At 32.6% G+C, this 22,455-nt stretch overlaps 2 protein-coding genes and 2 pseudogenes across 2 annotated transcripts; all 4 read right to left on the reverse strand.

Annotated features, from left to right (window-relative positions):
* Positions 1-2,543: 2,543 nt before the first annotated feature.
* Positions 2,544-4,515, reverse strand: LOC111208158 (annotated as a pseudogene).
* A 1,005-nt stretch (positions 4,516-5,520) lies between these two features.
* On the reverse strand, positions 5,521-7,655 carry LOC106408605 (purple acid phosphatase 6-like). Its single transcript, XM_048763404.1, has 7 exons — positions 7,441-7,655; positions 7,132-7,350; positions 6,931-7,042; positions 6,628-6,854; positions 6,407-6,545; positions 5,978-6,320; positions 5,521-5,890 (listed from the first exon to the last, which is right to left on the reverse strand). The coding sequence occupies exons 1-7, from the start codon at positions 7,600-7,602 to the stop codon at positions 5,710-5,712; spliced, it is 1,383 nt and encodes a 460-aa protein (XP_048619361.1). The 5' UTR covers positions 7,603-7,655; the 3' UTR covers positions 5,521-5,709.
* Positions 7,656-8,936: 1,281 nt separating this feature from the next.
* Positions 8,937-12,718, reverse strand: LOC106408607 (annotated as a pseudogene).
* On the reverse strand, positions 12,470-17,278 carry LOC106411174 (beta-galactosidase 3-like). Its single transcript, XM_048763403.1, has 17 exons — positions 16,921-17,278; positions 16,685-16,780; positions 16,496-16,608; positions 16,352-16,418; positions 16,180-16,272; positions 15,947-16,090; positions 15,764-15,852; positions 15,575-15,680; positions 15,395-15,482; positions 15,196-15,314; positions 14,946-15,110; positions 14,691-14,869; positions 14,503-14,612; positions 14,109-14,218; positions 13,785-14,009; positions 13,132-13,671; positions 12,470-13,044 (listed from the first exon to the last, which is right to left on the reverse strand). Exons 1-17 carry the CDS (start codon positions 17,104-17,106, stop codon positions 12,904-12,906), a joined length of 2,571 nt encoding a protein of 856 aa, XP_048619360.1. The 5' UTR covers positions 17,107-17,278; the 3' UTR covers positions 12,470-12,903.
* Between the last annotated feature and the right edge of the window lie 5,177 nt (positions 17,279-22,455).

Below are 22,455 nucleotides of genomic sequence, written 5' to 3' on the forward strand. Positions count from 1 at the left end.
TACATTTTATTATTTCCAAATATTTTTATAAGTAAATAAACAATATAAGAAAAGCAAGCGTACAATATAAAAGAATAGAAATATTCCATCAAACATCTACCATTATATTATCATTTGATAGAAAAGCAAGAAAATTAGAATAAGTAAATATACAATATAAGAAAAATTAAACAATAGGTAAAATACAATTAAGAAATGAAAAAAATGTATAGTAAAATAAATATTAAAATAAATAATAAGTAAATACACAATATAAGAAATAGAAATATTACATTAAACATCATTCATAATATTAGAATAAATAAAATATACAATATAACGAAAATACACAATAAATAAACATAAATATCAGAACTGGAAAACCTAAATTAAATATCTATCTGATAGTAAAATAAATAATAAGTAAATATAGAGTATAAGAAATAAAAATATTACATTAAACATATATCATAAGATTATAATAAAAATAAATAATAAGTAAATATACAATGTACGAAATATAAAAACTACATTAAACATCTGAAAAATGTACAGTAAAATAAATAATATGTAAATATACAATATAAGAAATATAAATATTATATTAAACATCTATAAGTAATATTACCGTTTGATATAAAAGAAAAATAAAATAGAATAAGTAAATATACAATATCATAAAAAATAAATAATAAGTAAATATACAATATAAAAAATAGAAAAATTACATTAAACATCTATCTGAAAAATGTAATGTTTATATTTTTATTATTTATAAATATTTTTATAATTAAATATATATACAATATAGGAAGAAATAAATAATAAGTAAATATACAATATAAGAAGAGAAATTTCATAAGATAGTCTTTTTAACATTTTTGTCACAAAAATAGCACTCAATGAAAAAAAATGATCAAAAGAAGTTTTATTAAAGAGTAAGAATACATTTATACCCTAGGTTAACTAATCTAGACTTTGGATTTAGAGTTAAGGGGTGAGGTTTTGAGGATATGGTTTCAAATTTTCAAAAATAAAAAACTAAAATTAAAATTTTCAAAATAAAAAGGTTTATTTTGGTCATTTCCCTTAATGAAGGCTATTTTGTGACAAAAACTTAAAAAAGACTATTTGAGAGAATTGCACATATAAGAAATAGAAATATTACATATTATAATAAGTAAATATAAAATATAAGAAAAAAATATTAAGTAAATATAGTATAGAAGAAATAAAAATATTAAGTTAAATATACATCATAATATTATCATTTATATAAAAGCAAAACATTTAGAATAAGTAAATATACAAAATAAGAAAAGATAAACAGTAAATAAATATACAATATAAAAATGAAAAAAACTAAATTAAACATCTATTTGAAAAATGTATAGTTAAATGGAAAAATGTATAGTTAAACAAATAATAAGCAAATATACAATATAAGAAATAGAAATATTACATTAAACATCTATTGTAATATTACCATTTTATATAAAAGCAAGAAAACTAGAATAAATAAACATACAATATAGAGAAATTCTCTAGGATAGCCCTCAATGAGAAAATCTCTAGGATTGCCTCAATGAGAAAAAATACCAAAAGAAGTTTTATCAAAGAGTAAAAATACATTTATACCTTAGGGTTAATTAATCTAGACTTAGGGTTTAGAGTTAAGGGCTGAGATTTTGAGGATAGAGTTTCAAATTTAAAAAAATAAAAAGTAAATATTAAAATTTTCAAAATAAAATGGGGTTATTTTATTCATTTTCCTTATAGAATGTTATTTTGTGACAAAACTTAAAAATGGCTATTTGAGTCAATTGTCCTACGATATAAGAAAAACTAAATAATAAGTAAATATATAATATAAGAAATAAAAACTATATCAAACATTTATCTGAAAAATGTATAGTTTTCTGGTTTTTTATATGTATTCACACAAAAATACAATTCAGAATTTTATTGTTGTTCAGAATACAACGTCCAAAAGAATAGTTATATAGTTAACATTTGGAAATCAAAATAGTCTCGCGCGTAGCGTGGATTAATTTATAGTACAAATAAAAGTTGAGATTGTCGTCGTTGATGAGATTATAATAAAAGTTTGGCTTTTATTTTATTCTAAGGGTTTGTTTTTTTTTTAAGTTGTAAATATGTAAATGTTTATGTTAAGGCAACATTTGAACAAAGTAGTGCTAGAAGGTCTTAATTTTGGGATGCTTGCTTGCTTCATGAAAGGAGTACATTTGAGCAAATGGGAACAAGAACTTAGACAATAATGGAAAAAATGAAATTCTATTATAATGTAATGGCTGTCATTTTCTCAGCCTTTAAATGTGGCTTTTTGTTGATAACAACATGTCATATTTGAGTCTTTTAGAGAAAAGTCTAATCTATTGGATATCTACATCAACCATATAATAACAATATAGTTAAAGAAGAATAAGAGTTATGCACCAAACCTAACATATATCCCCTTCAATATTCAAATAATATACTCTTCTGTATTTTCTTGGTAATTTCATATTTGTTAATCGGAATTACATATCGAACCCAAACTAATTCCCAAAACTCATAAAAAGCTGGATTTTCTTACTATTGAAAACATCTAGAGATGGTTAGAAAAGTACTGAAATGTATACAAATACTAAATATATATAAAAAACATTTATAATGAATTTTCCAATTTTCAGTGGTTTTATTTAAAACTAGCCATGATTTTTAATTATCTAAACAAAGGTAAACACAAACCGAAAGTACAATCAAACCCTATACTACACTTTAAAGATCGGCATGCAATATATAAAGTAAAAATTAAAGAGCTATGGATCTTGGCTCAATCAATAATAATAGGGCAATGGATGTTGAATTTTGACTATGGTCCATGCGTTGTTAGTGATTGGTCGGTCGGTCCATATAAATGTAATGATGTAAATTGTGTTTTTTCACTTCGCACCACTCATTATCCATTTAATCCAGTTGGGTTGGGATGCAAATTAATTGATTACAGAAGATTCTACTGCACCTTTACCTCCTCCATTATTCATTTAATGAAATTTTATGTCTAATGGATTTTAATATAATTAAGATATATAAATAATGATAAAACTTAGGTTTCTGTAATTGTCCCCACTCTATAAAATTAATTTAAATTCATACTTTTGTAACACGCAGGACCACTTCTTTTTAGTCCTTACAAGTCTAGTTAACTTTGAAAGAGAATTGGTTCTTACAATCTCAACTTCTGATACTTTAAGTAGAACTATTTTTAGAGGCTTGTCTTAGATCCTAACTATTTTTCTGGCAGTTACAAATGCGCACGCTTATAAGAAAATGCAAGAACACCATAATTAAGTTCTTAATCAAACTAGGGTGTTCTTTAGATTCCAAAGAGTCTTAACGTTTTAACTAAACTTGCTGCATCTCCTTCCTCTTAGCATCCACAAGCAGAGCAAGTTGTGCACATTTACTTTTAGCTTCTTCCAGTTCCTTTTCTAAGTTCCTTACCTGTTTCATCATCCATTTACATATATGTTAGAACTTAGAATCTATGTAACAGACAGATGTTTGTCTCTGGTTTTATAATATGGAATCAAACTTACCGTCTGTTCCATTTCAGTCTCTTTCTTTGTATATTCCTCGCACCTACTAAGAAAGAACACATTAATAATCCATTTTTTCATGAAATGAATTTTTTTCATGTTGAGTTTACATATACACTGAAACCGCTAACTGGAAGTTTAGGCGCCTCTTTGATGAATCCAACTTTAATTTCAGCTGCAGCCTGTTATATATAAGAATGCTTAGCGATCATTGCTCTCACTGTCTAAACATTAACATGTGAAAGTACACATGAAAAGAAAGAAAAGAGGAAGTGTTGGTTTGTGTTCCATTGCAGCTGCTTGTGGTTTGTACATTATATTCTCAGGATATCTAAATTAATCAGCAATATTGAACTGCACCACAGGGATTCCCCGAAGAATAATCTTGAAATTTTAGAACATTTTGAGATATAGCATTGAAGTGTAAGCCTGAGGATAAAGAAACTAACAAAGTCAGCCTTTAAACACCCTTGCAACAGCAAGAAAGAATGTTCAGGAGAGTTACCCTTAGAGAATGCCTAACACGGTAAGAGATATGAGATCTAAGTTCTAATGTTCTCGAGTTAATCCGTTTCTCGTCCTGAACACTTTCATCTCGGAGTCTTTTGTCCTGTTATACAGATGTTAGAACCCAAGTCCTGCAAATTACCTGGCCCTTTAAAGAAATGTTAAGTACCTCGTCATCATCGTCAAAACTCAGCCCAAAGATCCCTTCATCATTAAGCCACAAGTTGTATATAATTACTTTTGATCCATGCGCTCCAATATCCTCAAACTGGTTAAGAATGGAATTAATAAACATGACACATTAGAATTACACGTGAAATTAGAGTGTTTAGAAGGAACCAACCTGTGACCATTTGAGAAGAATGTTAAGGTTGGTAGACCAATCTTCTGAAGATTCATAAACAATTGGTTGGGGCCCGCCCATCTTTGGATATATCAAATATCAATCTGCATTACAGAAACGATTAATATCACTTGAGATAGACGCATGGATATTATATACATAAACAATTAAACATAGGTCCTCAAATTATGGAGAAAAAAATTATTAAAATCTTTAGTAAATGTCTATATCTCCTAAATTCTCAAATCCATGATCAGATATTGTTTCAGGCATGAAAACAAGAAGCTACAGATGCTGAAGGTTTTACCATAGGAACAGTCACATCTTCCTGGCCCGTTTTCCTAAGGAACGTGTAAGACAGAAGACCAACGCTCTGTGTAGCTTTGCTAGAACAGAGAAGATAAAAACATAGTAAACTTAAAAACAGAACACACGCTAAGTTCAGAGTGTATATTGTATATATCAATACGCTCCAAGTCTCATGGTACTTGTCTTAAAAGTTAAAACCATTTTCATCTACACACGCAAAAGGTGAAACTCTTTGTAGTAACCTGACTAGAAAGAATCTCAACGTTTCTTTTAACAAAATATAAAAATACTTACGTTGTCCAATTGTCGTATTAGACTTCTTTGATGAGTAGCCTAAGCTCATGCATTTTCTGATCCCATAGGGATCCATCCTGGCGCCGTCGTCTTGGAAAGCTAAAGCTGGTGAGTTGTCTTTGACTATATCAAATCTTGTCGATCTTGACAAAAGTGGCCCCGTTTTGTTTCTGAGGACGAATACAAATGCAAATGCTGTAACATACAATTCAGTCACAGACTCACAGTGAACAAAAGATAAGCAGTTCCCTTTATGCATGCATACCTCGTTAACTGCATTATCAATATTTAAGAAAACAACGCGTTGTTTTTTTTTTGGAGATGGTTTAGTTACGTAAACAACAACACGTGTTTAGTTTCTTCCCTTTTGGAATGCAGATCAATCAGAGTGTTGTAGATATTTTACATTTCGAATTATAAAATATTATTTTCCTTATTAATGTATTTATTTTGTTTGTATATGAAAAAATAAGATAATATTTGATAATCCAAACAAATTTATCCCTGTAATATCGGGCAAAATCTAACGCAATCTTATTATTCAAGCTAAATTGAAAATATTAAATCTGATGAAAAAAGCAAATAGAAACAGAAAATCAGAGAAAACAAATCTAAAATCCTAAATCAAATAAGAGAAAAAAACAAGAACTTAGACATTCATGTTGGAGGAAACTACTCGTCCGTTTGTAAATTGTATCTGTTATACAACATGATAGAATCGGCTGCGACGGGTTCATTGTCTTGATTCCTATGCCATGTGTAGAGTGCATGAGTCTTGTTCTTGATCTCCAAGAGAGCGTGACCGAAACTAGCCTCTCTGTAGGCTGAGTAACTTGGTTGAGGGTCAGTGTAACTACATGCAAACACAAAACATAAAACTTTTTTTATATCAAAAAAATTAAAAAAAAAATCATTTTGTTTAAAATATTGTTCTTAGTACCTGTTTGCGATTCCTTCAATGTTTCCTCCATCTCCAATTGTAATGTACATTGGAGCATTAAGATCTTTCACAGGAGTGCTCAAGCCATTGGTGATGTTGTATTTAATATTGGAGAAACGTTCGGATCTCTCATAGGCATGGACGTGACCGGCCAAGACCAAGTCAACTTTGCTGTTAACAAGCCACGACTCAAACGCTATCCTCATGCTCTCACCTTCCATGTAATGGTAGTTGTTGCTGTTGTACCACGGCGAGTGAACAATGACAATCAACCATGGAGTCTCCTCTCTGTTCACGTTCTTCAGCTCTTGCTCCAGCCACAAGTATTGTGGTGTGTATTTGCCTGGTAATGAAATTACGTGATGTTACGTAATAAAAATCAAGAGAGATTACAAAAATGTTTAGGGTTTTGTAATTTTTTTTTGTTACCGTAAGCAGAGTAAGAGGAGAGTATGATGATGTGAGCAGGGCCACGTCTGACTGAGTACCAAAGAGGAGATATGCTCCCTGAGGATTTGTAGGAGTTAGGGTAACGGTGCATGTAAGGCTTGAAGGCGTGAGGCTCACCCTAATATTACAGATTCAAATTAAACCGAATAAAACCAAACAACAAAAAAGACTTGAATTGATGGCGACTAAGCGAATCTTACAATCTCCGGAGCGAAATCTATCTCGTGATTCCCAGCGGCAAAGATAAAAGGCTGGTAAGCAGCGCAAGGCTCCATGAATCTTCCCCAAGTATCCCACTTTCTCTGATCATGGTTTGGTTGGTCGTCTGCGTAAGACAAGTCTCCAGCAAAGAGAACGGCTTGGCCTTTAGGGTTCGACATGTAATGGTACAATGTCTCATTCGAAGCATAAGTTTGTCCAAGATCACCTACAAAAAAAAACTCATTTCATATCGATATGATAACACTAGTTTGAATATAGTTTTAAAGAGATCAGTGAATTACCAATAATCCCGAATGTGTAGGGAACATCGGGTCCAACCTTCGGAGGAGTCGTGAAGTGGAATTGTCTAACGGATTTAGCGGTACCAACCTCGTAGATGTACTTAGTATCATACTGCAACGTACAACAAAAACATTTAAGACACCATATAAAAGAAGCTAATGTTGTTAATTAAATGACAAGTTAAGTAATGAAACACAAACCTCGAGCCCTTTAATGTTAGCGTGATGAAGAAAACCAGAAGTATAGTCATAGAATCTGTAAGAGGACGTTGAACCATGAGCTTTCTTCTTTGCCGGCTTCACGTCGCTGCTGTTACCAGCGATCCAGTAAGTAACGACGTTAGTACCAGCTAGATTTAACGGTGTTACCCACGAGACGATCATGGCACGTCCGTCATGGTCTCCTTGCGTTAGATGAACCTGAAATAATACCGAAAAAAGAATACAAAAAAAATTAATACAAAATGATGGTTTGATACGTTAATGCAACTGAAAAGATATAGTCAAAACCTGTTCAGGAACATTATGACCAGAGGGTGGAGGAAATGTTTCCAGAGACATCTCAATCGATGGTAGAGCTTGTCTAACGTATTTACTTGTCATTCCACCATTGATTACAGTGGTAATGTTCAGAAGCACTAGAGATAATAGGAAGAAATGGATTGAGTTCATGTTTAATCGTTTGATTGTTTCAATAGCTTTGGTGTTTGTTCTGATCAATTGGTATAACTAGTCTTTATATAAGCTTGAGTCCGATGTTTAGGAATATGCTCTTTTTGTCATGTTTAGGAATATGCTAGTGATAAGTATTTAGTTAGGAATATTTTGTTTTTTGAACTGTTGGTTGGGAATAATATTGAAGAATAAAATTTAAACGGAAAGATGTAAAAGATTTTTTGTAAAAATAACTAATTTTGATTTAGTTATATACGATCGTATAAATAAAATGTAGTTAATTCAGGAAAAAAAATATTTCGGCTCGCTGATATTAACTTCGTTTATTTTGGTGAGTTTTGTTATTAACAAATGATCAAAATGTAGCAAAGTGTTGAATAATCATCTTCTTATCATATTTTTCGACAATTATAAGTTTTTTAAATTTGAGATATATCCGTCGATTCTTTATACGCAAAATATTACCAGCTTTTGTATTAGATGTTAAGATATGGTAAAATATTTTACACAAAAAAAATCTAAACAGAATACAAAAAATCTAAGGGGCTGTTATTGGCTTTTGATTTAAAAAGAGTTTTGATGATTTTTTAAAATTAATTAGTTTCTGAATTTTAAAAGAGTTATAATGATATTTCTATTTTCTTAATAATTTTGTTCAAGAGTTTTATAAAATCGTTAGATTCTTTATTCGAGATAATTATAAACTTAAGCAGAGTATCTTAAAATATTGTGTTGTTGTGTTTGTTGTTATCCTCTTCATTTTCCCAGTTTGTATTAAAACTGGAAGATTTTTAAAACTGCAATTTAGGCTTAAGTAAACAGATTAAAAGATTTTATAATTAACGAGTTAAAAAAAGGTTTATAAACATAACTACAGAAAAAAAAAGAGAAACCGTTAGAAATGAAAACACAATAGAATCTCCTCTCCTAACATAAACCGTTGACAAAGACAAATCAAAACCAAACATTAAACCGAGTTCATTCATACCCAACAATTCCAGTCTCCATAACCGGTTAAAATTGCCGTTGGTAACCGGTGGGCAGAACGTTTTGACAAGACCCGGAATTGCGTAAGACTCATCGCAACTTTTACCTAACTCACCGGGGGTTGTTGGTTATTGTATTTTAATGGATTTAAAAATTCGAACTAAATCTAGTATTATTGGTTCTATGATTTTTAAATCTGTATTAAAATCATGTGTTATTGGTTTAATGATTCATAAATTATGTATCAAATCAAGTGTTATTCAATTGTACGGATTTACTAATATATTTGATTTTATAATAGATTTGAATGGATTTGTTTGGATTTTTTTGTTAAAAATACAAAGACTAAAATCCGAGGGAAAACCTCCAGATTTGCATATTTTACTTGGATTTATAAATACTATATGGATTTCTAAATCAATCAAAATATATAAACCAATAACACCTCAGACTACTCTAAACCACAATGTTTCTGTTCAAAACTAACACACATTTCAACACATCTTACACTTTCTTTTCCTCCTCTCTCTGTCTTCTGTATAGTTTGGTTATACATTTTGTAGTCAAAGAGCTCAATAGTTGTCTTCAAGGCTTCCAACTGGTTAAAGATGTCTCAGGGGAACAAACAGCTTCAACAGTCAACCGTTTCAACACATTCGGACACGGGTCTTTCCCGAAGTTAGTGTTTGATATCGTCACTGCACATCTCGCTTTCCCTACACACTTCTGCATATAACAAAATCACACCACGGTTATAAAACCAAAAAAGTGATTAAAACTTTCTTTATATGAGTAAAGATTCTTACCCTCTCTAAGATAACGTATGAAGTAGCTGCATGACACTCTCCTTGTTGGTATCTCCCGCATTTTCCCAAAGGAGTACCAAAGCTTGCGAACTTGATAGCTGAAATAGCCTGACCAGGGCTCCATTTCAAATGAACCTTTGGTCTATGAAACGTTTGTCCTTTCCCATAGCTTTCCAGATGCCAGTTCTTGATATTCGGATGGTGGTGGTTCAGAAACTTCAGCACAAACTCCAGATACTGATCTTTTAACCAAAGAGACAGCTGATGGGTTTCCTCCAATCTCCTCGAATATGACCAACAGGTTTTGGCTCGGCTTTAACCATGATCTCGGCACATGGTAGTATCTTTGTGTAGGCTGACCACAGCCGGATAAGCACTTGTTTGGCTTATATGTTCCGGTGTAGCTACAGTGATCACAGTCACCGGTTGCAAATGCTGTCCAGTATCTACCAATGCTCTCACCGTTCACCCATATCTGACCTTTTCCCATACCTTCCATGTCCAGAGCAAGCGGCTCATCTCCTTCAGGTGCATCAAAATAAGTCTTGTGCCATGTCAGAGGCTGAGGCTTTTGTACAGTTAAGGACGTATCCATCCACCCAATAGACAGTGTGTTGGTTGGATATGCAAGATTCATAGCTTCACCTCTCAGCTCCACCTGGTATGTCCATTTTTGCCATGACAAGTCTCGCTTCCCTTGAGACAAACTGGGGCACTCACATTCTGAACACAATAGGGATGATCAGGACAAGAGAAAAAGGATTTAAAAAAAAAACTTGAAGCAGCAGAGAGAAACGAAAAAAAAGAGTACTAACTGGTAATCCAACAGCAACACTCAGCAATGCTATTCTGTTAGTTCCAGAATGTAGATTGATCTTTCCCCTATAAGTGAATCTCCTATTTTGCCTTATTCCAAAGGCAGAACCTGTGAATTTATATATTGCATATCAGAAACTCTCTAATGGAAGTTAATGAGGCAAGTTAGTACTCCCACCAATTCAATTTAGCTGTTATTCTAGAGTTTTGCACACAAATTAAGAAACTAGTTAAATGTTTAAATTTATCTTTGTTTGACTATTATAATTGCATAACTTTTATTATTAGTTTAATTAGGAGCAAAAGAGATAAATTAATAGAAAAAGTTACATTCAAATAATAAAACGACACTTATTTTGTAACAAAAAATTTATGTTACAACGACACTTAGTTTGAAACTGAGGGAGTATCATATACCTGAAAGCTGTCCATTGACAAATATATGAACGGCATGGCATGTGGACTGGACAATGAGAGTTGGTAGCTCTCCACCATGCAAGAATGATTCAGTTTCGCCAATATCAACACTACATCACAAATTCCAAAATGTTGGTTTAGCAAGTCCTGAGAATCACATTGCAGCCATAGCTCATGTTTTCTTTTTATTACCCAGTCATGTATCAAAGATAATCGCTTGTGTCACATGTGACATTTATCCGCTCCAAGAGCCAAATGATTATAGCATCTTAAATTTAGAACAATGATTATACACTTTACCTTTAAAATTTGTAATGTAGTGTTGATATAACAATTTGAGTATCTTAAATTTAGAACAATGATTATAACAATTTGAGTACCTTAAATTTAGAACAATGATTATAAACTTTACCTTCATCTTTAATGGTTTGATTGCTTAAGAGCTTTGGTGTTTGTTGTGATCAGTTGGTTAACTAGGCTTTATATAAGCGTTGGATGTTTGGGAATATGCTATTAGGAAGAATTTACTTAGGACTATTTTCTTTTTGAACTGTTTGGTTCCGTATAATTTTAAAGAACAAAATTTAAACTGAAAAGAGATATGTAAATCATCAAAATGTAACAAAGTATAGAATAATCTCATTATCAGATTTTGTTTGGTTGACAACCAATTATCAGATATAAGATTTGAGATATATCCATCGAATCTTTAGTTTAAAAAAAAAACAAAAAAAAAAACAAAATCCATCGAATCTTTATACGCAAAATATTACCAGTTTTTTCTATTAGATGTTAAGATGTGGTAAAATATTATTTTTTGTCAGCATCATAATCAGACTCAACTAAGACTCTATAAATAAACTTGATAACTATGAATCCATGTGTATGACGGAACATGATTGTTGCCGAGCACTACGTGTCAAACTATTCACCATTTTGTTGTGCGTCTGTTGTACATAAATGAGTTTTGAGTAGTTGAAACTCTCTTTTAGAAGTTAAATATCTTCCAAATATGTTGTAAAAGCTGGTCATTCTTATGGTTTTGAAACATTTACTGATCGATAACTCCATTGCAAACGTTACATGAAATTATCGTAGATTTCTCATACTTTCTATTGGCCAAATGAGAGATTTTATTTCCGAGTGAAGGGATGATATACTAGCTTTTATATTTTTTACTTCATTGGTCCATCAAAACTTTCTAGTATATTATGTGGTAAAGTATTCTACACCGGAATAAAAATCCAAACAGAATACAATTAATATAGAAATTTATTCGTTGACAAAAATCTAAGATTGAAATCCAGGCTTAAGTAAAAAAAAAGGTTAAAAGCTCTTATAAACATAACTAAATCAGAAAAGGAAAAAAAAGGTTGAAATGAAATCATAACTAAATTAGAAAAGAACAATTATTTCAAATAACCTCTTTTTAAAATGACCAAAAGAGAAAAATAATCAAAAGGAAGAAAATGAATAAAAGACATTTCATTAAATAGATAAAAGATCCTTCTACCTCTTGCTTTATAGATATATTAAAAAAATCTATTAGTTTTGAACTATAAGTTTTCAAATTCTAACATTTTTATAATTGTTTTTTCAAATTGTTTTAATTTTTTTTTTTTTTTGAAATTCGAAAATGCTCTTTGAAACTATTTCTAAAATTTTTATTTAAATTTTTTTAATACTTATTTATTTATTTTTTAAAATTTTAAACTCGACTCCCAAAACTCCAATTCTTGACTCTAAAGCCTAGTGGTATAAGTGTATATTACCGTGATACATTTTTTGTCATTTTATTCTCTCAGAGCTCTTCTGCTGGAAAAAAGACACTAAAAAAATCTTTTATAGGGAATTTCTCATTAGAAAACGTAAAAAGAATACGGTTTGAAACAAATGAACCTCACACAATAGAATTTCCATCTCCTAACATGAACCTTCATTGTTGATTACAGAGCCAAATCAAAACCAAACACTAAACCAACTTCATTCATACCCAACAGTTCCAGTCTCCATAACTGGTTAAAACGGTCGTCGGTAACCGGTGGGCGGAACGCTTTTGACAAGACCCGGAATTGCCCAAGACTCATCACAACTCTACAGACTCCTCTCTTACCTAACTCAAACTACTCTAAAAACCACAAAGTCTTCTGTTCAAAACTAACACACACATGGACACACATTTCAACACATCTTACACTTTCTTTTCCTCCTCTCTCTCTCTGTATAGTTTGGTTATACATTTTGTAGTCAAAGAGCTCAATAGTCATCTTTTTTAAGGCTTCCAACTGGTTAAAGATGTCTCAGGAGAACAAACAGCTTCAACAGTCAACCGTTTCAACACATTCGGACACGGATCTTTCCCGAAGTTAGTGTTTGATATCGTCACTGCACATCTCGCTTTCCCTACACACTTCTGCAAATAACAAAACACATTTTCCTAAGATAAAACAAAGAGTGTGGTTAAAACTTTATCTGAATAAAAGATTATTCAGATTCTTACCTTCTCTAAGATAGCGTATGAAGTAGCTGCATGACATTCTCCTTCTTGGTAACTCCCACATTTTCCCAAAGGAGTACCAAAGCTTGCGAACTTGATAGCTGAAATAGCCTGACCAGGACTACATTTCAAATGAACCTTTGGTCTATGAAACGTTTGTCCTTTCCCATAGCTTTCGAGTTGCCAGTTCTTGATATTCGGGTGGTATTCAGAAACTTCAGCACAGACTCCAGATACTGATCTTTTAACCAAAGAGACAGCTGATGGGTTTCCTCCAATCTCCTCGAATATGACCAACAGATTCTGGCTAGGCTTCAACCATGATCTCGGCACATGGTAGTATCTCTGTGTAGGCTGACCACACCCGGACAAGCACTTGTTTGGTTTGTATGTTCCTGTGTAGCTGCAATGATCACAGTCACCGGTTGCAAATGCCGTCCAGTATCTACCAATGCTCTCACCGTTCACCCATATCTGACCTTTTCCCATTCCTTCCATGTCCAAAGCAAGTGGCTCGTCTCCTTCAGGTGCATCAAAATAAGTCTAAAGAAACAAAAAAAGTACTTACCCATTAGGACAGATTATAAAAAAATGTCCTTACCCATTAGGACAGATTAGAAAAAAGCTTTATGGAGTTGTGTTTGATTCAATCAAACCTTGTGCCATGTCAAAGGCTGAGGCTTTTGTACAGTTAAGGATGCATCCATCCACCCAATAGAAGGAGTGTTGGTTGGATATGCAAGATTCATAGCTTCACCTCTCAGCCCCACCAGGTATGTCCATTTTTGCCATGACAAATCTCGCTTCCCTTGAGACAAACCGTGCAGTGCAACAGGACCCAAGATTCCAGTGTTCCAAGACTCAAAGTGTCCACCCACATTCTTCAGAGTTGAAGAACAAAAGAGATCATCAGGACAAGAGAGAAAAAAGGATTAAAAAAAACTTAAAGCAGCAGATGAGAAAAAAAAAAGAATACTAACTGGTAATCCAACAGCAACACTAAGCAATGCTATTTTGTTAGTTCGAGAATGTAGATTGATCTTTCCTCTATAAGTGAATCTCCTGTTTTCCCTTGTTCCAAACGCCGAACCTGCAATTTATATATTGCATATCAGAAACTCTCTAATGGAAGTTAATGAGGTAAGTTAGTACTCTCACCATTTCAAATTAGTTGTCGTTCTAGAGTTTTGCACACAAATTAAGAAACTAGTGAAATGTTTAAATTTGCCTTTGTTTGACTATTATAATTGTATAATTAACATTTATTGTTTATCTTAGTTTAGTTAGGAGCAAAAGAGATAAATTAATAGGAAAAGTTACATTGAAATCATAAATGACACTTATTTTGTAACAAAAATTTTATGTTACGTATACCTGAAAGCTGTCCATTGACAAATATATGCACAGCATGTCCAGTGGACTGGATAATGAGAGTTGGAAGCTCTCCTCCATGCAAGAATGATTCAGTTTCGCCAATATCAACACTACATTACAAATTTCAAATGTTTGGGTTAGCAAGTCCTGAGATTTCACACTAGAGCTATAGCACATGTTTTTTTTACCTGGTCATGTACCAAAGATAATCGCTAGTGTCACGCGTGACATTAATCTGCTCTAAGAGCCCTTGAGTGGTGAATGTGGAGCTGTCGTCTAGAGATGAAAGATCTTCCAAATAGCTCTGCCACTGGAAGTTGGCTGTGTTTGTTGGTAACATTTCCATCTGTGATGTTTGAACTCCAACCTGAAAATTAAAAAAGGAAAATCAGAAAAGTCACAAACATAAGTATTCTAAATTCAGAACAATGATATGACTTTACCTTGGCAGTATTGAAGACTGCATTTCTACAGTCAGGAAGAATGCTGATTGACCAAGGAGGTAAGTTGTAATGTACGTTGTTAAACAACACTCTTGATGCTGATTCTGTGTCATAGTTTGCAAGGAAAGCTGAACAATCTCCTGATTCTGAAGAGTATACATGAGCCTGAAAAAGAAAAAAAAAGTGACAGAGTTTAGTAAAAGGTACAGCTAAACCAAATCATATCTATCAAAATTAAAGCCATTCAGACCTGTTGCTTGTTTCCTAAAGATGTAACAACAGGATCAGTAGAAACCAGAGTTTTTTCACACATCTTGATAGCTTTGTGGAGCTCCTTTAGATGACCATATTTAGGTTGCCTGATTAATCCTATTCAACATGTAACAAGGACTCAGTTTGTACATAAAAACCATCCCATTAGCCTTATATTCCAATGAATCTGGCATTACCATATTCGTCAATGGGAGCATCATAATCATAGCTGGTGGTGACAAATGGACCTCCAGCTGTTCTTCCAAAGTTAGTCCCTCCGTGATACTGTTCTCAAGGGAAACAGAGAAAGATTGCCTTCAGGAAAAAACAAATCTAAAACCAAAACGTTTAGTTAAGAGGTTGATGACTCTACATACCATGTAATAGTTAACAAAGGATCCTCCTTTTTGTATGAAACGTGCAACAGCAAACGCTAGATCCTGAACTGGTCTATGGTGCATTGGCCCACCGAACTCAGTGAACCTTAAGATACATCAGTTTCAAGAATATATATAAATTATCAGTTTGAAGATGATTAGTCCATGTAAGTAAATGAATGTTTGTACCAGCCACTCCATGCCTCTGTCCATATGGTTGGCTTGTATGGCTTGTTTGGAGAAAATGAATCACAGTAGAAACCGTTGCATGTGTTTATCTGTCACCAAAAACCAATTAGTTTCAGTACCAAAGCAATTTAGTTTTTGAGTTCAACCAAATACTCAGTAAGTTATTACAAAGCTTGAACTCACCACAGGGTCAGGGGCATCGTCTTCTTTGCACATGACCCAGGGGACACCAGTCTCAGTTGCTATAGCCATTTTAGCAGCCCATGTCATGTAGTTGTGACCTTCAGCACCCAATAACTGCCCTTGTCTTCCATACTCATTCTCAATCTACATTCCCAATAAAACACAAGACACCTTTCTGTTAACTCATAACATCACTAATCAGAGTATTAATCTGTTCAAATTAAAGTAGTAACCTGAGAAAGGATAATGGGACCACCCTGGGACTCGTACAAATTCTCACTCTTCATCAGCTCAACAATTCTCTCAGTGAATCCTTGCATAGCTTTCTGCAACGTTACCCCCAAGAACATTTAACATCACAAGTTTCTTAAACTTTCTAATGAATAAAAGTAACTCAAAAGAGACCTTGAAAGGCTCATTATCTGTTCTGAAGCTGATTCCAGGAACATACTTCAACCAAACAGGGAACCCTCTGCTCATTGCCAAAAAAACAACAACTTTAGAGTTGAGGCAATTGAATCTAAAGAGACAAGACAAAAGCTTACTTACCCAAAATTCCACTCGGCACAAACATAAGGCCCAATGCGAAGATGAGCATATAAACCAGCTTTGTGTACTGTCTTCACGAATCTCACCAAATCATTTCTCCCATCAAAATCATACTGAAGAAGAAGAAGAACTAATTGTCAAACACACAAAAAGACAGAACATAATGTAGAAATTAGGAACAGAACTTACTTTGCCAGGAGAAGGCTCATGGAGATTCCAGAAGACATAAGTCTCAATCACATCAACGCCTCCATCTTTCGCCTTCTGAATCAAACCTTCCCACATCTAACAGCAAAAAAGTTCACAACTTTAAAACACCCTTTTATGAAATGAACGAAACAGAGAATCAAAGTTTTGATTTTTCGTTAAACCCACCAAGAAAAATTAAAAAAAAAAAAAGTTTAAGACTTTATCCAAAATTTTACATCAGGTGTGCTACGAGGGTAATGTATAGAGCCAGAGAAGAGGATTCGTCTCTGTCCATTGATGAGAAGCGCTTTACGGTCATAGGTAACGCCGCATTGAACAAAACCAACGACTAGAATCAAAAGCCCTAAGCAGAGCCAGAGAATCAGTCGTGGAGTAGAATCTCTTGTCCCCATTGACCGCATTGAACTTCAAGAGACCACACACAGAGAAGAACAAGAAGGAAGAGTTATGTAAAGCTCTTCTTCTGGGTTTGTGTAGCTCTCTGAAGAAGAAGGAGAAGAGAGAGAGAGGAAGAAGGGGTTTTATTGCACTACACAAGTGTTCTACTCGCATCAACAACACTACGTGGTCGTGAGCTACCGACGCTTTCCCACCAATTTTTACTCATTTATTAATTTTTTTATGAACTGAAAAATAAAATAAAGATTAAAAAAGGAAAAAAGGAGGCACGTTTGATTGGATTAAAGCAGCAAATCACGCTATTTTTCAGTTGAAGATTTTTACTTTCTTTTAATTTTTTCTTTTGTTTATTAAAATATTACTCCCTCCGTTTCAATATAGATGATGTTTTAAAAGGTTTGTTTTGTTTCAATTTACATGAAGTTTTGAGATTTTAAAGAAGTTTTGAAATTTTAAGGTTAATTTTAACTTTATTGGAAACTGTTCAACCAATTAGATTTTACCGTCTTTTTTATAATTGGTTAACTGATTTTAAAATTATATCTTTAAAATATTTTTCGAAGGAAATGTAATTTTCTTAATCTTTGTGCACTATTACAAAACATCAAGTATTATGAAACAGAGGGAGTATTGTATATTGTTGTGAGTTTGATTTCTTGGTTAGTAGATGTTGAAATGGATTCACACTGTCCCTGTATCTTCCACTTCCAAATCACAGTGTACCTGTCACTTACCCATGTACAAGAACTTTAGCATTAGTAAGTTCACCAATTAACAGTATCCTAAATTTGATTTGGTCGTATCTGAATTTTAAGTGTGTAATTTTTATCCGGAAATTGGATTATAAGTTAATTCGGACTTTAGTAATCATGTTCTGGTTTAATATGGTTCATCGAAATGTTTATGATGGAAAAATTATAAGAAAGTTTGCAACAACTGAAATCAATTATTTCAAACGTTGTTTATTAGGTGATGTTACGTTAGTATAAGAAAACTTCTAACACATCATTAGGAAGGCAGCCGAAGCAGTATTACATATTGCGTTTTACGACATAGTGATCACTTAAGTTTCAAAAAAATAACGTAGTGGTCGCTTGTTCATATGTTTTAACACCATTAAACTGAAAATCTAACATTACAGCTGGTTAAGAATCATTAAATAATAAATCTTTTAAAATGTTTGGATGGTTTTTTGCTGTCTTTGTAAATTTCCTTGAAAGTCAATTATCTGATGAGAGTTTGAATCCATAGCCCCACTTGAGATTAATTAAGAGATGCTTCCTTAATCAAGGGATTAGCAGTAAGACAGTAACTCTGGAGAATATTTTTTTTTTAAATCACATAAACATGTGAATGTCGATGCCCTCTTGTTTGGATGGTTAAAATTCCAATTTGACCCAGTGTTATTTTACACTAGTACCACCCACCGACACCGACACTAGTCTTGCGTTAGTGTGTTTGACTCGTGATTTCACAGTTCAACTAGGGTTATTTAGGGAACTCACAAAAATATTTATGAAAAGTTTGGAAGGAAATAATAAGACTCTCCTAGAACGCAAGGTCCGACATATACGATATGAAATAAACAAGATTTTCAGGTCATGGTTTGGTGTCCCCACGGTGGATGATTTAATCATGAGAAATCGGGAGATTAAGGATTTGTATTAAGCCGTAAATATAATTAAGGCTTGGACGACGTGACGTGTGGAGAGGAGACGGAAAAAAGAAGAAGGACCAAAAAGAGTGGGGGCAAACACGCAGTCGCATTACGCTTTAACTAAACTATGCGGCAGACCCACTTCCTTGGGGCTCTTCATTGTATCTCAGTTTTGCTAGGTTTTTGTTTATTCCATCGTCTTATGTGTTAACCACTAAAAGTTTTGATACACACAACAAGTATATATATATAATTTTTGTACGTCATATTGTCCTTTAATCTTACTTTTATACATACTTTAATCTCGTCTCAATATTGTATATTAATCTCTTAACTAATGGCAACTCTCAATCATTTTATAGATATGATTAAACTCACTTCAGACATATATATAAATATATTCTAGATATCAGTGTGAATTGTTTTTCGTCTGTTGTTTGGAAACACACAAGTTTTGATTCGAGCAATCCTAAAATGGACCTAAAAGATAACAAATTAATGCATCAAACACTGTTTAAGTTACGAACTGAAGACATTAAAACTCTTTATTGTGATATATTTTAGATTTTTTTGTTTTGTTTTATGCATGTTTCTATTTATAAACGTCAATGTACAGTTAGGTTTTACAAAGTTAAGCTTAGTCGGTCACATTATCATGTTTTATGTTAAGTGGTAGTTGAATTTTAGTTAGACAATCACCAACCCTATATGTTTTATACTCCCTCCGTTTTTAAATATAAGTAGTTTTAGTAAAAAGAGTTTGTTTCACAATATAAGTAATTTATATATTTCAATGCATTTTTTTTATTGGATATTGTGTGACCAATGAAATAATGTTAGGTTTTTAATAATTGGTTGAATTAATTGGTTAAATGATATATTCTTTTAAATAATAAATTTCTAAATATTCGTATTTTTAAGCAAAACTACTTACAATTAGAAACGGATGGAGTAACATTTTCTTCCCTTCCAATATAACAAATGAATAAATATCTCACCAACTGATAGTAACAAAAAAAAAAAAAAATCTCACCACTGATTAATTACATGTAAACGCAAATGTCGTTTAGTCTAGGTGTAGTAGGATGGTGCATTGTGCTTAAGAAGGGGTCCTACCTTTGTGGGAAAAGCTTCGGTGCACGTGTCTTGCGTGAGTTCTTGTCCTCTTATGTGCCATGAACCCACACACACCGTCGTTTCCTTCCGTCCATTTTCTTTGACTCTCATTGGCTTGGAAGTCCGTGAAACCACAAGATTCCACACACCGTTAAATGGCTCCGTTACTCTTGAGTTGTTCTTTTCTTATTCTACTATTGCATTTTTTTTATTAGAGGGAGAAAGACACTTCTCACACGCCTCTAACCTAAATGAGATTACGTCTGTCGGATTTTCCGATCTTTTGCTTGTTCCCAAGACATATATATAAAGTAGATTTTCATTCTTGTACGTTCAAATCTCGACCTATGTAACGCCAGATTTACATTCTCCATATCTTGAAGCATTACTTTTTGTTTTACTGTTCCTATAGTGCATATGAAATTTATAGAGGGAATGAGTGGAATATACCTGATTAAGGTCCAAATTAGCTGAATGCCCATAATTATGGATAATCTAAAAATGAGTAATTTTTTAACACTGTGCGGACGAAAATACCTTCATGTTTTATCGAAAACAAATAACTCTAGATTTATCAGCTAAATATTTACATAGCAGGTAACAATCTACATATCAACTAACATATCAGCTAATAATTTTAGTATCATCTAACAATCTATGTATCAAACAAATGTATCGACTAACAAATCATATATCAGTTAATGAAACTATTAACAATTAATTAGTTATCTATCAAATAGCCCCAAAACTATTTGTAACAACTAACATTTCATGTATCGATTAAGAATCCATTAAAATCTAAATAATAGCAGGTAAGTAATAAAATACCTACTAACGTATATATTATCTAAAAGTTGATTGTGAGTCGAAATTAGAAACATTGGAATTGTGGTGAGATAATAAGATTAGCATTATGGATGTTAAAAGAATCAAAATAAAAAAATAAAGATTTGTGTTGAATTAGAAGATGATTTGAAGAATCTATACGAGAGATAAAGAGATTAGAACTCATAAAAAGGAAAAAAGAGAGAGATAGAGATAAATGTATTATAGTCATAAAAAATATTAAAAAGAAACAAGTATATATGACAAATTATATGGTTTTTTTGGTGCATTCTTACCAATTACTCAAATTTATACCAGAATTTACTAACATATCACTATCTTTAGATAAACACACAAATCTGTTCTTGTTTTTCTTTTCTTTTGACATTCTGTTATATATTTCGACAGCAATACCTGGATCATAATATAATCTCACCTAGTAATAGCTAATGACTTAGTATACAACAAACTAATGTATCATTGTAAATATCTTAAAGTATCACCCTCTATTGCATATGAAAATGCTTGAGAATCATCCGTCGCATATTATGTCATAGAAGTGAAGGAAGGCAACATAAATTTGTAATATGTATTGCTTTATCCTAAGTTAGCTTTTACTATTTATGGATAGTTTAAAAAGAAGACGTTAACCAAATTATAAACCTGATGCTATTGGTTTGTTGCTGTTGAACAGGGCACGATTTTGTTACAAAAAAAAAAGAGAACAGAGCACGGTTTTGTTACAAAAAAAAAAGAACAGAGCACGGTTTTGTTACCAAAAAAAAAAAAACAGACCAGAGTTCTGGTTCTTAGAGCATCTCCAATGTAAAACTCTATTTTTTCCTCTAAAATAGAGTAAAAGTGAAAATGAAGTAAAATTGCTCTAATCCTATTCTATTTCCCACTCCGTAATGGAATGATGAACAAAAAAAATAGATTATTTCATTTATGTAGTAAATTTTATTATGGAGTGAGATATGAAATTGGATTGAAGTATTCATTACTCCATATTCATTTTTACTCTATTTTAGAGGGAAAAATGGAGTGGAGATAGATATGCAGTGTCTGTAAAGGCATTATGTATTAATTTGATATATATACTTTTATAGTTTCATTAACGTATTTGAAAACAAGAAAAGAACTCATTAAATCACTGACGCCGAGGAATTGTAACATTTTTTAACCACTAGGTAAAGTGGAATCTCGATCGGATCCTCCTGACTGTTGATTTGGCGCCACGTTAGTAGTTCGTTAGCCTTCGCGCCTTTGACTCTTCCTTGCGAGTTGCGACCCTTTTCATGTAGCTTTTTTCCCCTTTTTATTAACTTTTTCTATTTGCTTTAAACCTTTTTTTTGTTTCTTTTTCCCTATAGTAATTTGTAATCATTAGTTATAAACATAATAATGCTTAGCATATGATATGAGACATGTTGTGATTACAACAAAATCTAATTACCGTTACAGAAAAAAAAGCTACCATTGTCCGTTCAGCTCATCATCTCAATCAAATGATTGATTTTTCCTGTTGTTGATTGAATCTAAACTTTTGTAACGAAACTGTCGTGTGAATTATATCTTCCGAATCTTGCATTACATATGTATATATATGTTATTAATACTAGCTCAACAGCATTTACGGACCACTAGCTAGTATATGCAATGTTACCAGTTGCCACGCATTGCTTCACAAATAAGAATTCATCATTTACTACACATGTGTGGTTCAATCATAGATAATATATACACCGACACC

The sequence above is a fragment of the Brassica napus genome, chromosome C7 (genome assembly GCF_020379485.1).
Source record: "Brassica napus cultivar Da-Ae chromosome C7, Da-Ae, whole genome shotgun sequence".
NCBI classification, from domain to species: Eukaryota; Viridiplantae; Streptophyta; class Magnoliopsida; order Brassicales; family Brassicaceae; genus Brassica; species Brassica napus.

Excerpts from the sequence above, each read along its gene's own strand:
- LOC106408605 (XM_048763404.1), bottom strand. The coding sequence starts at position 7,602 with ATGAACTCAATCCATTTCTTCCTATTATCTCTAGTGCTTCTGAACATT. Across the intron at positions 7,043-7,131 it reads CTAACATTAAAGGGCTCGAG|TATGATACTAAGTACATCTA; the intron begins GTTTGTGTTTCA and ends TGTACGTTGCAG. Across the intron at positions 6,855-6,930 it reads CTACACATTCGGGATTATTG|GTGATCTTGGACAAACTTAT; the intron begins GTAATTCACTGA and ends TTTTTTTTGTAG.
- LOC106411174 (XM_048763403.1), bottom strand. The coding sequence starts at position 17,106 with ATGCGGTCAATGGGGACAAGAGATTCTACTCCACGACTGATTCTCTGG. Across the intron at positions 15,111-15,195 it reads CTTTAGGAAACAAGCAACAG|GCTCATGTATACTCTTCAGA; the intron begins GTCTGAATGGCT and ends TTTCTTTTTCAG. Across the intron at positions 14,870-14,945 it reads CAGTCTTCAATACTGCCAAG|GTTGGAGTTCAAACATCACA; the intron begins GTAAAGTCATAT and ends TTTAATTTTCAG.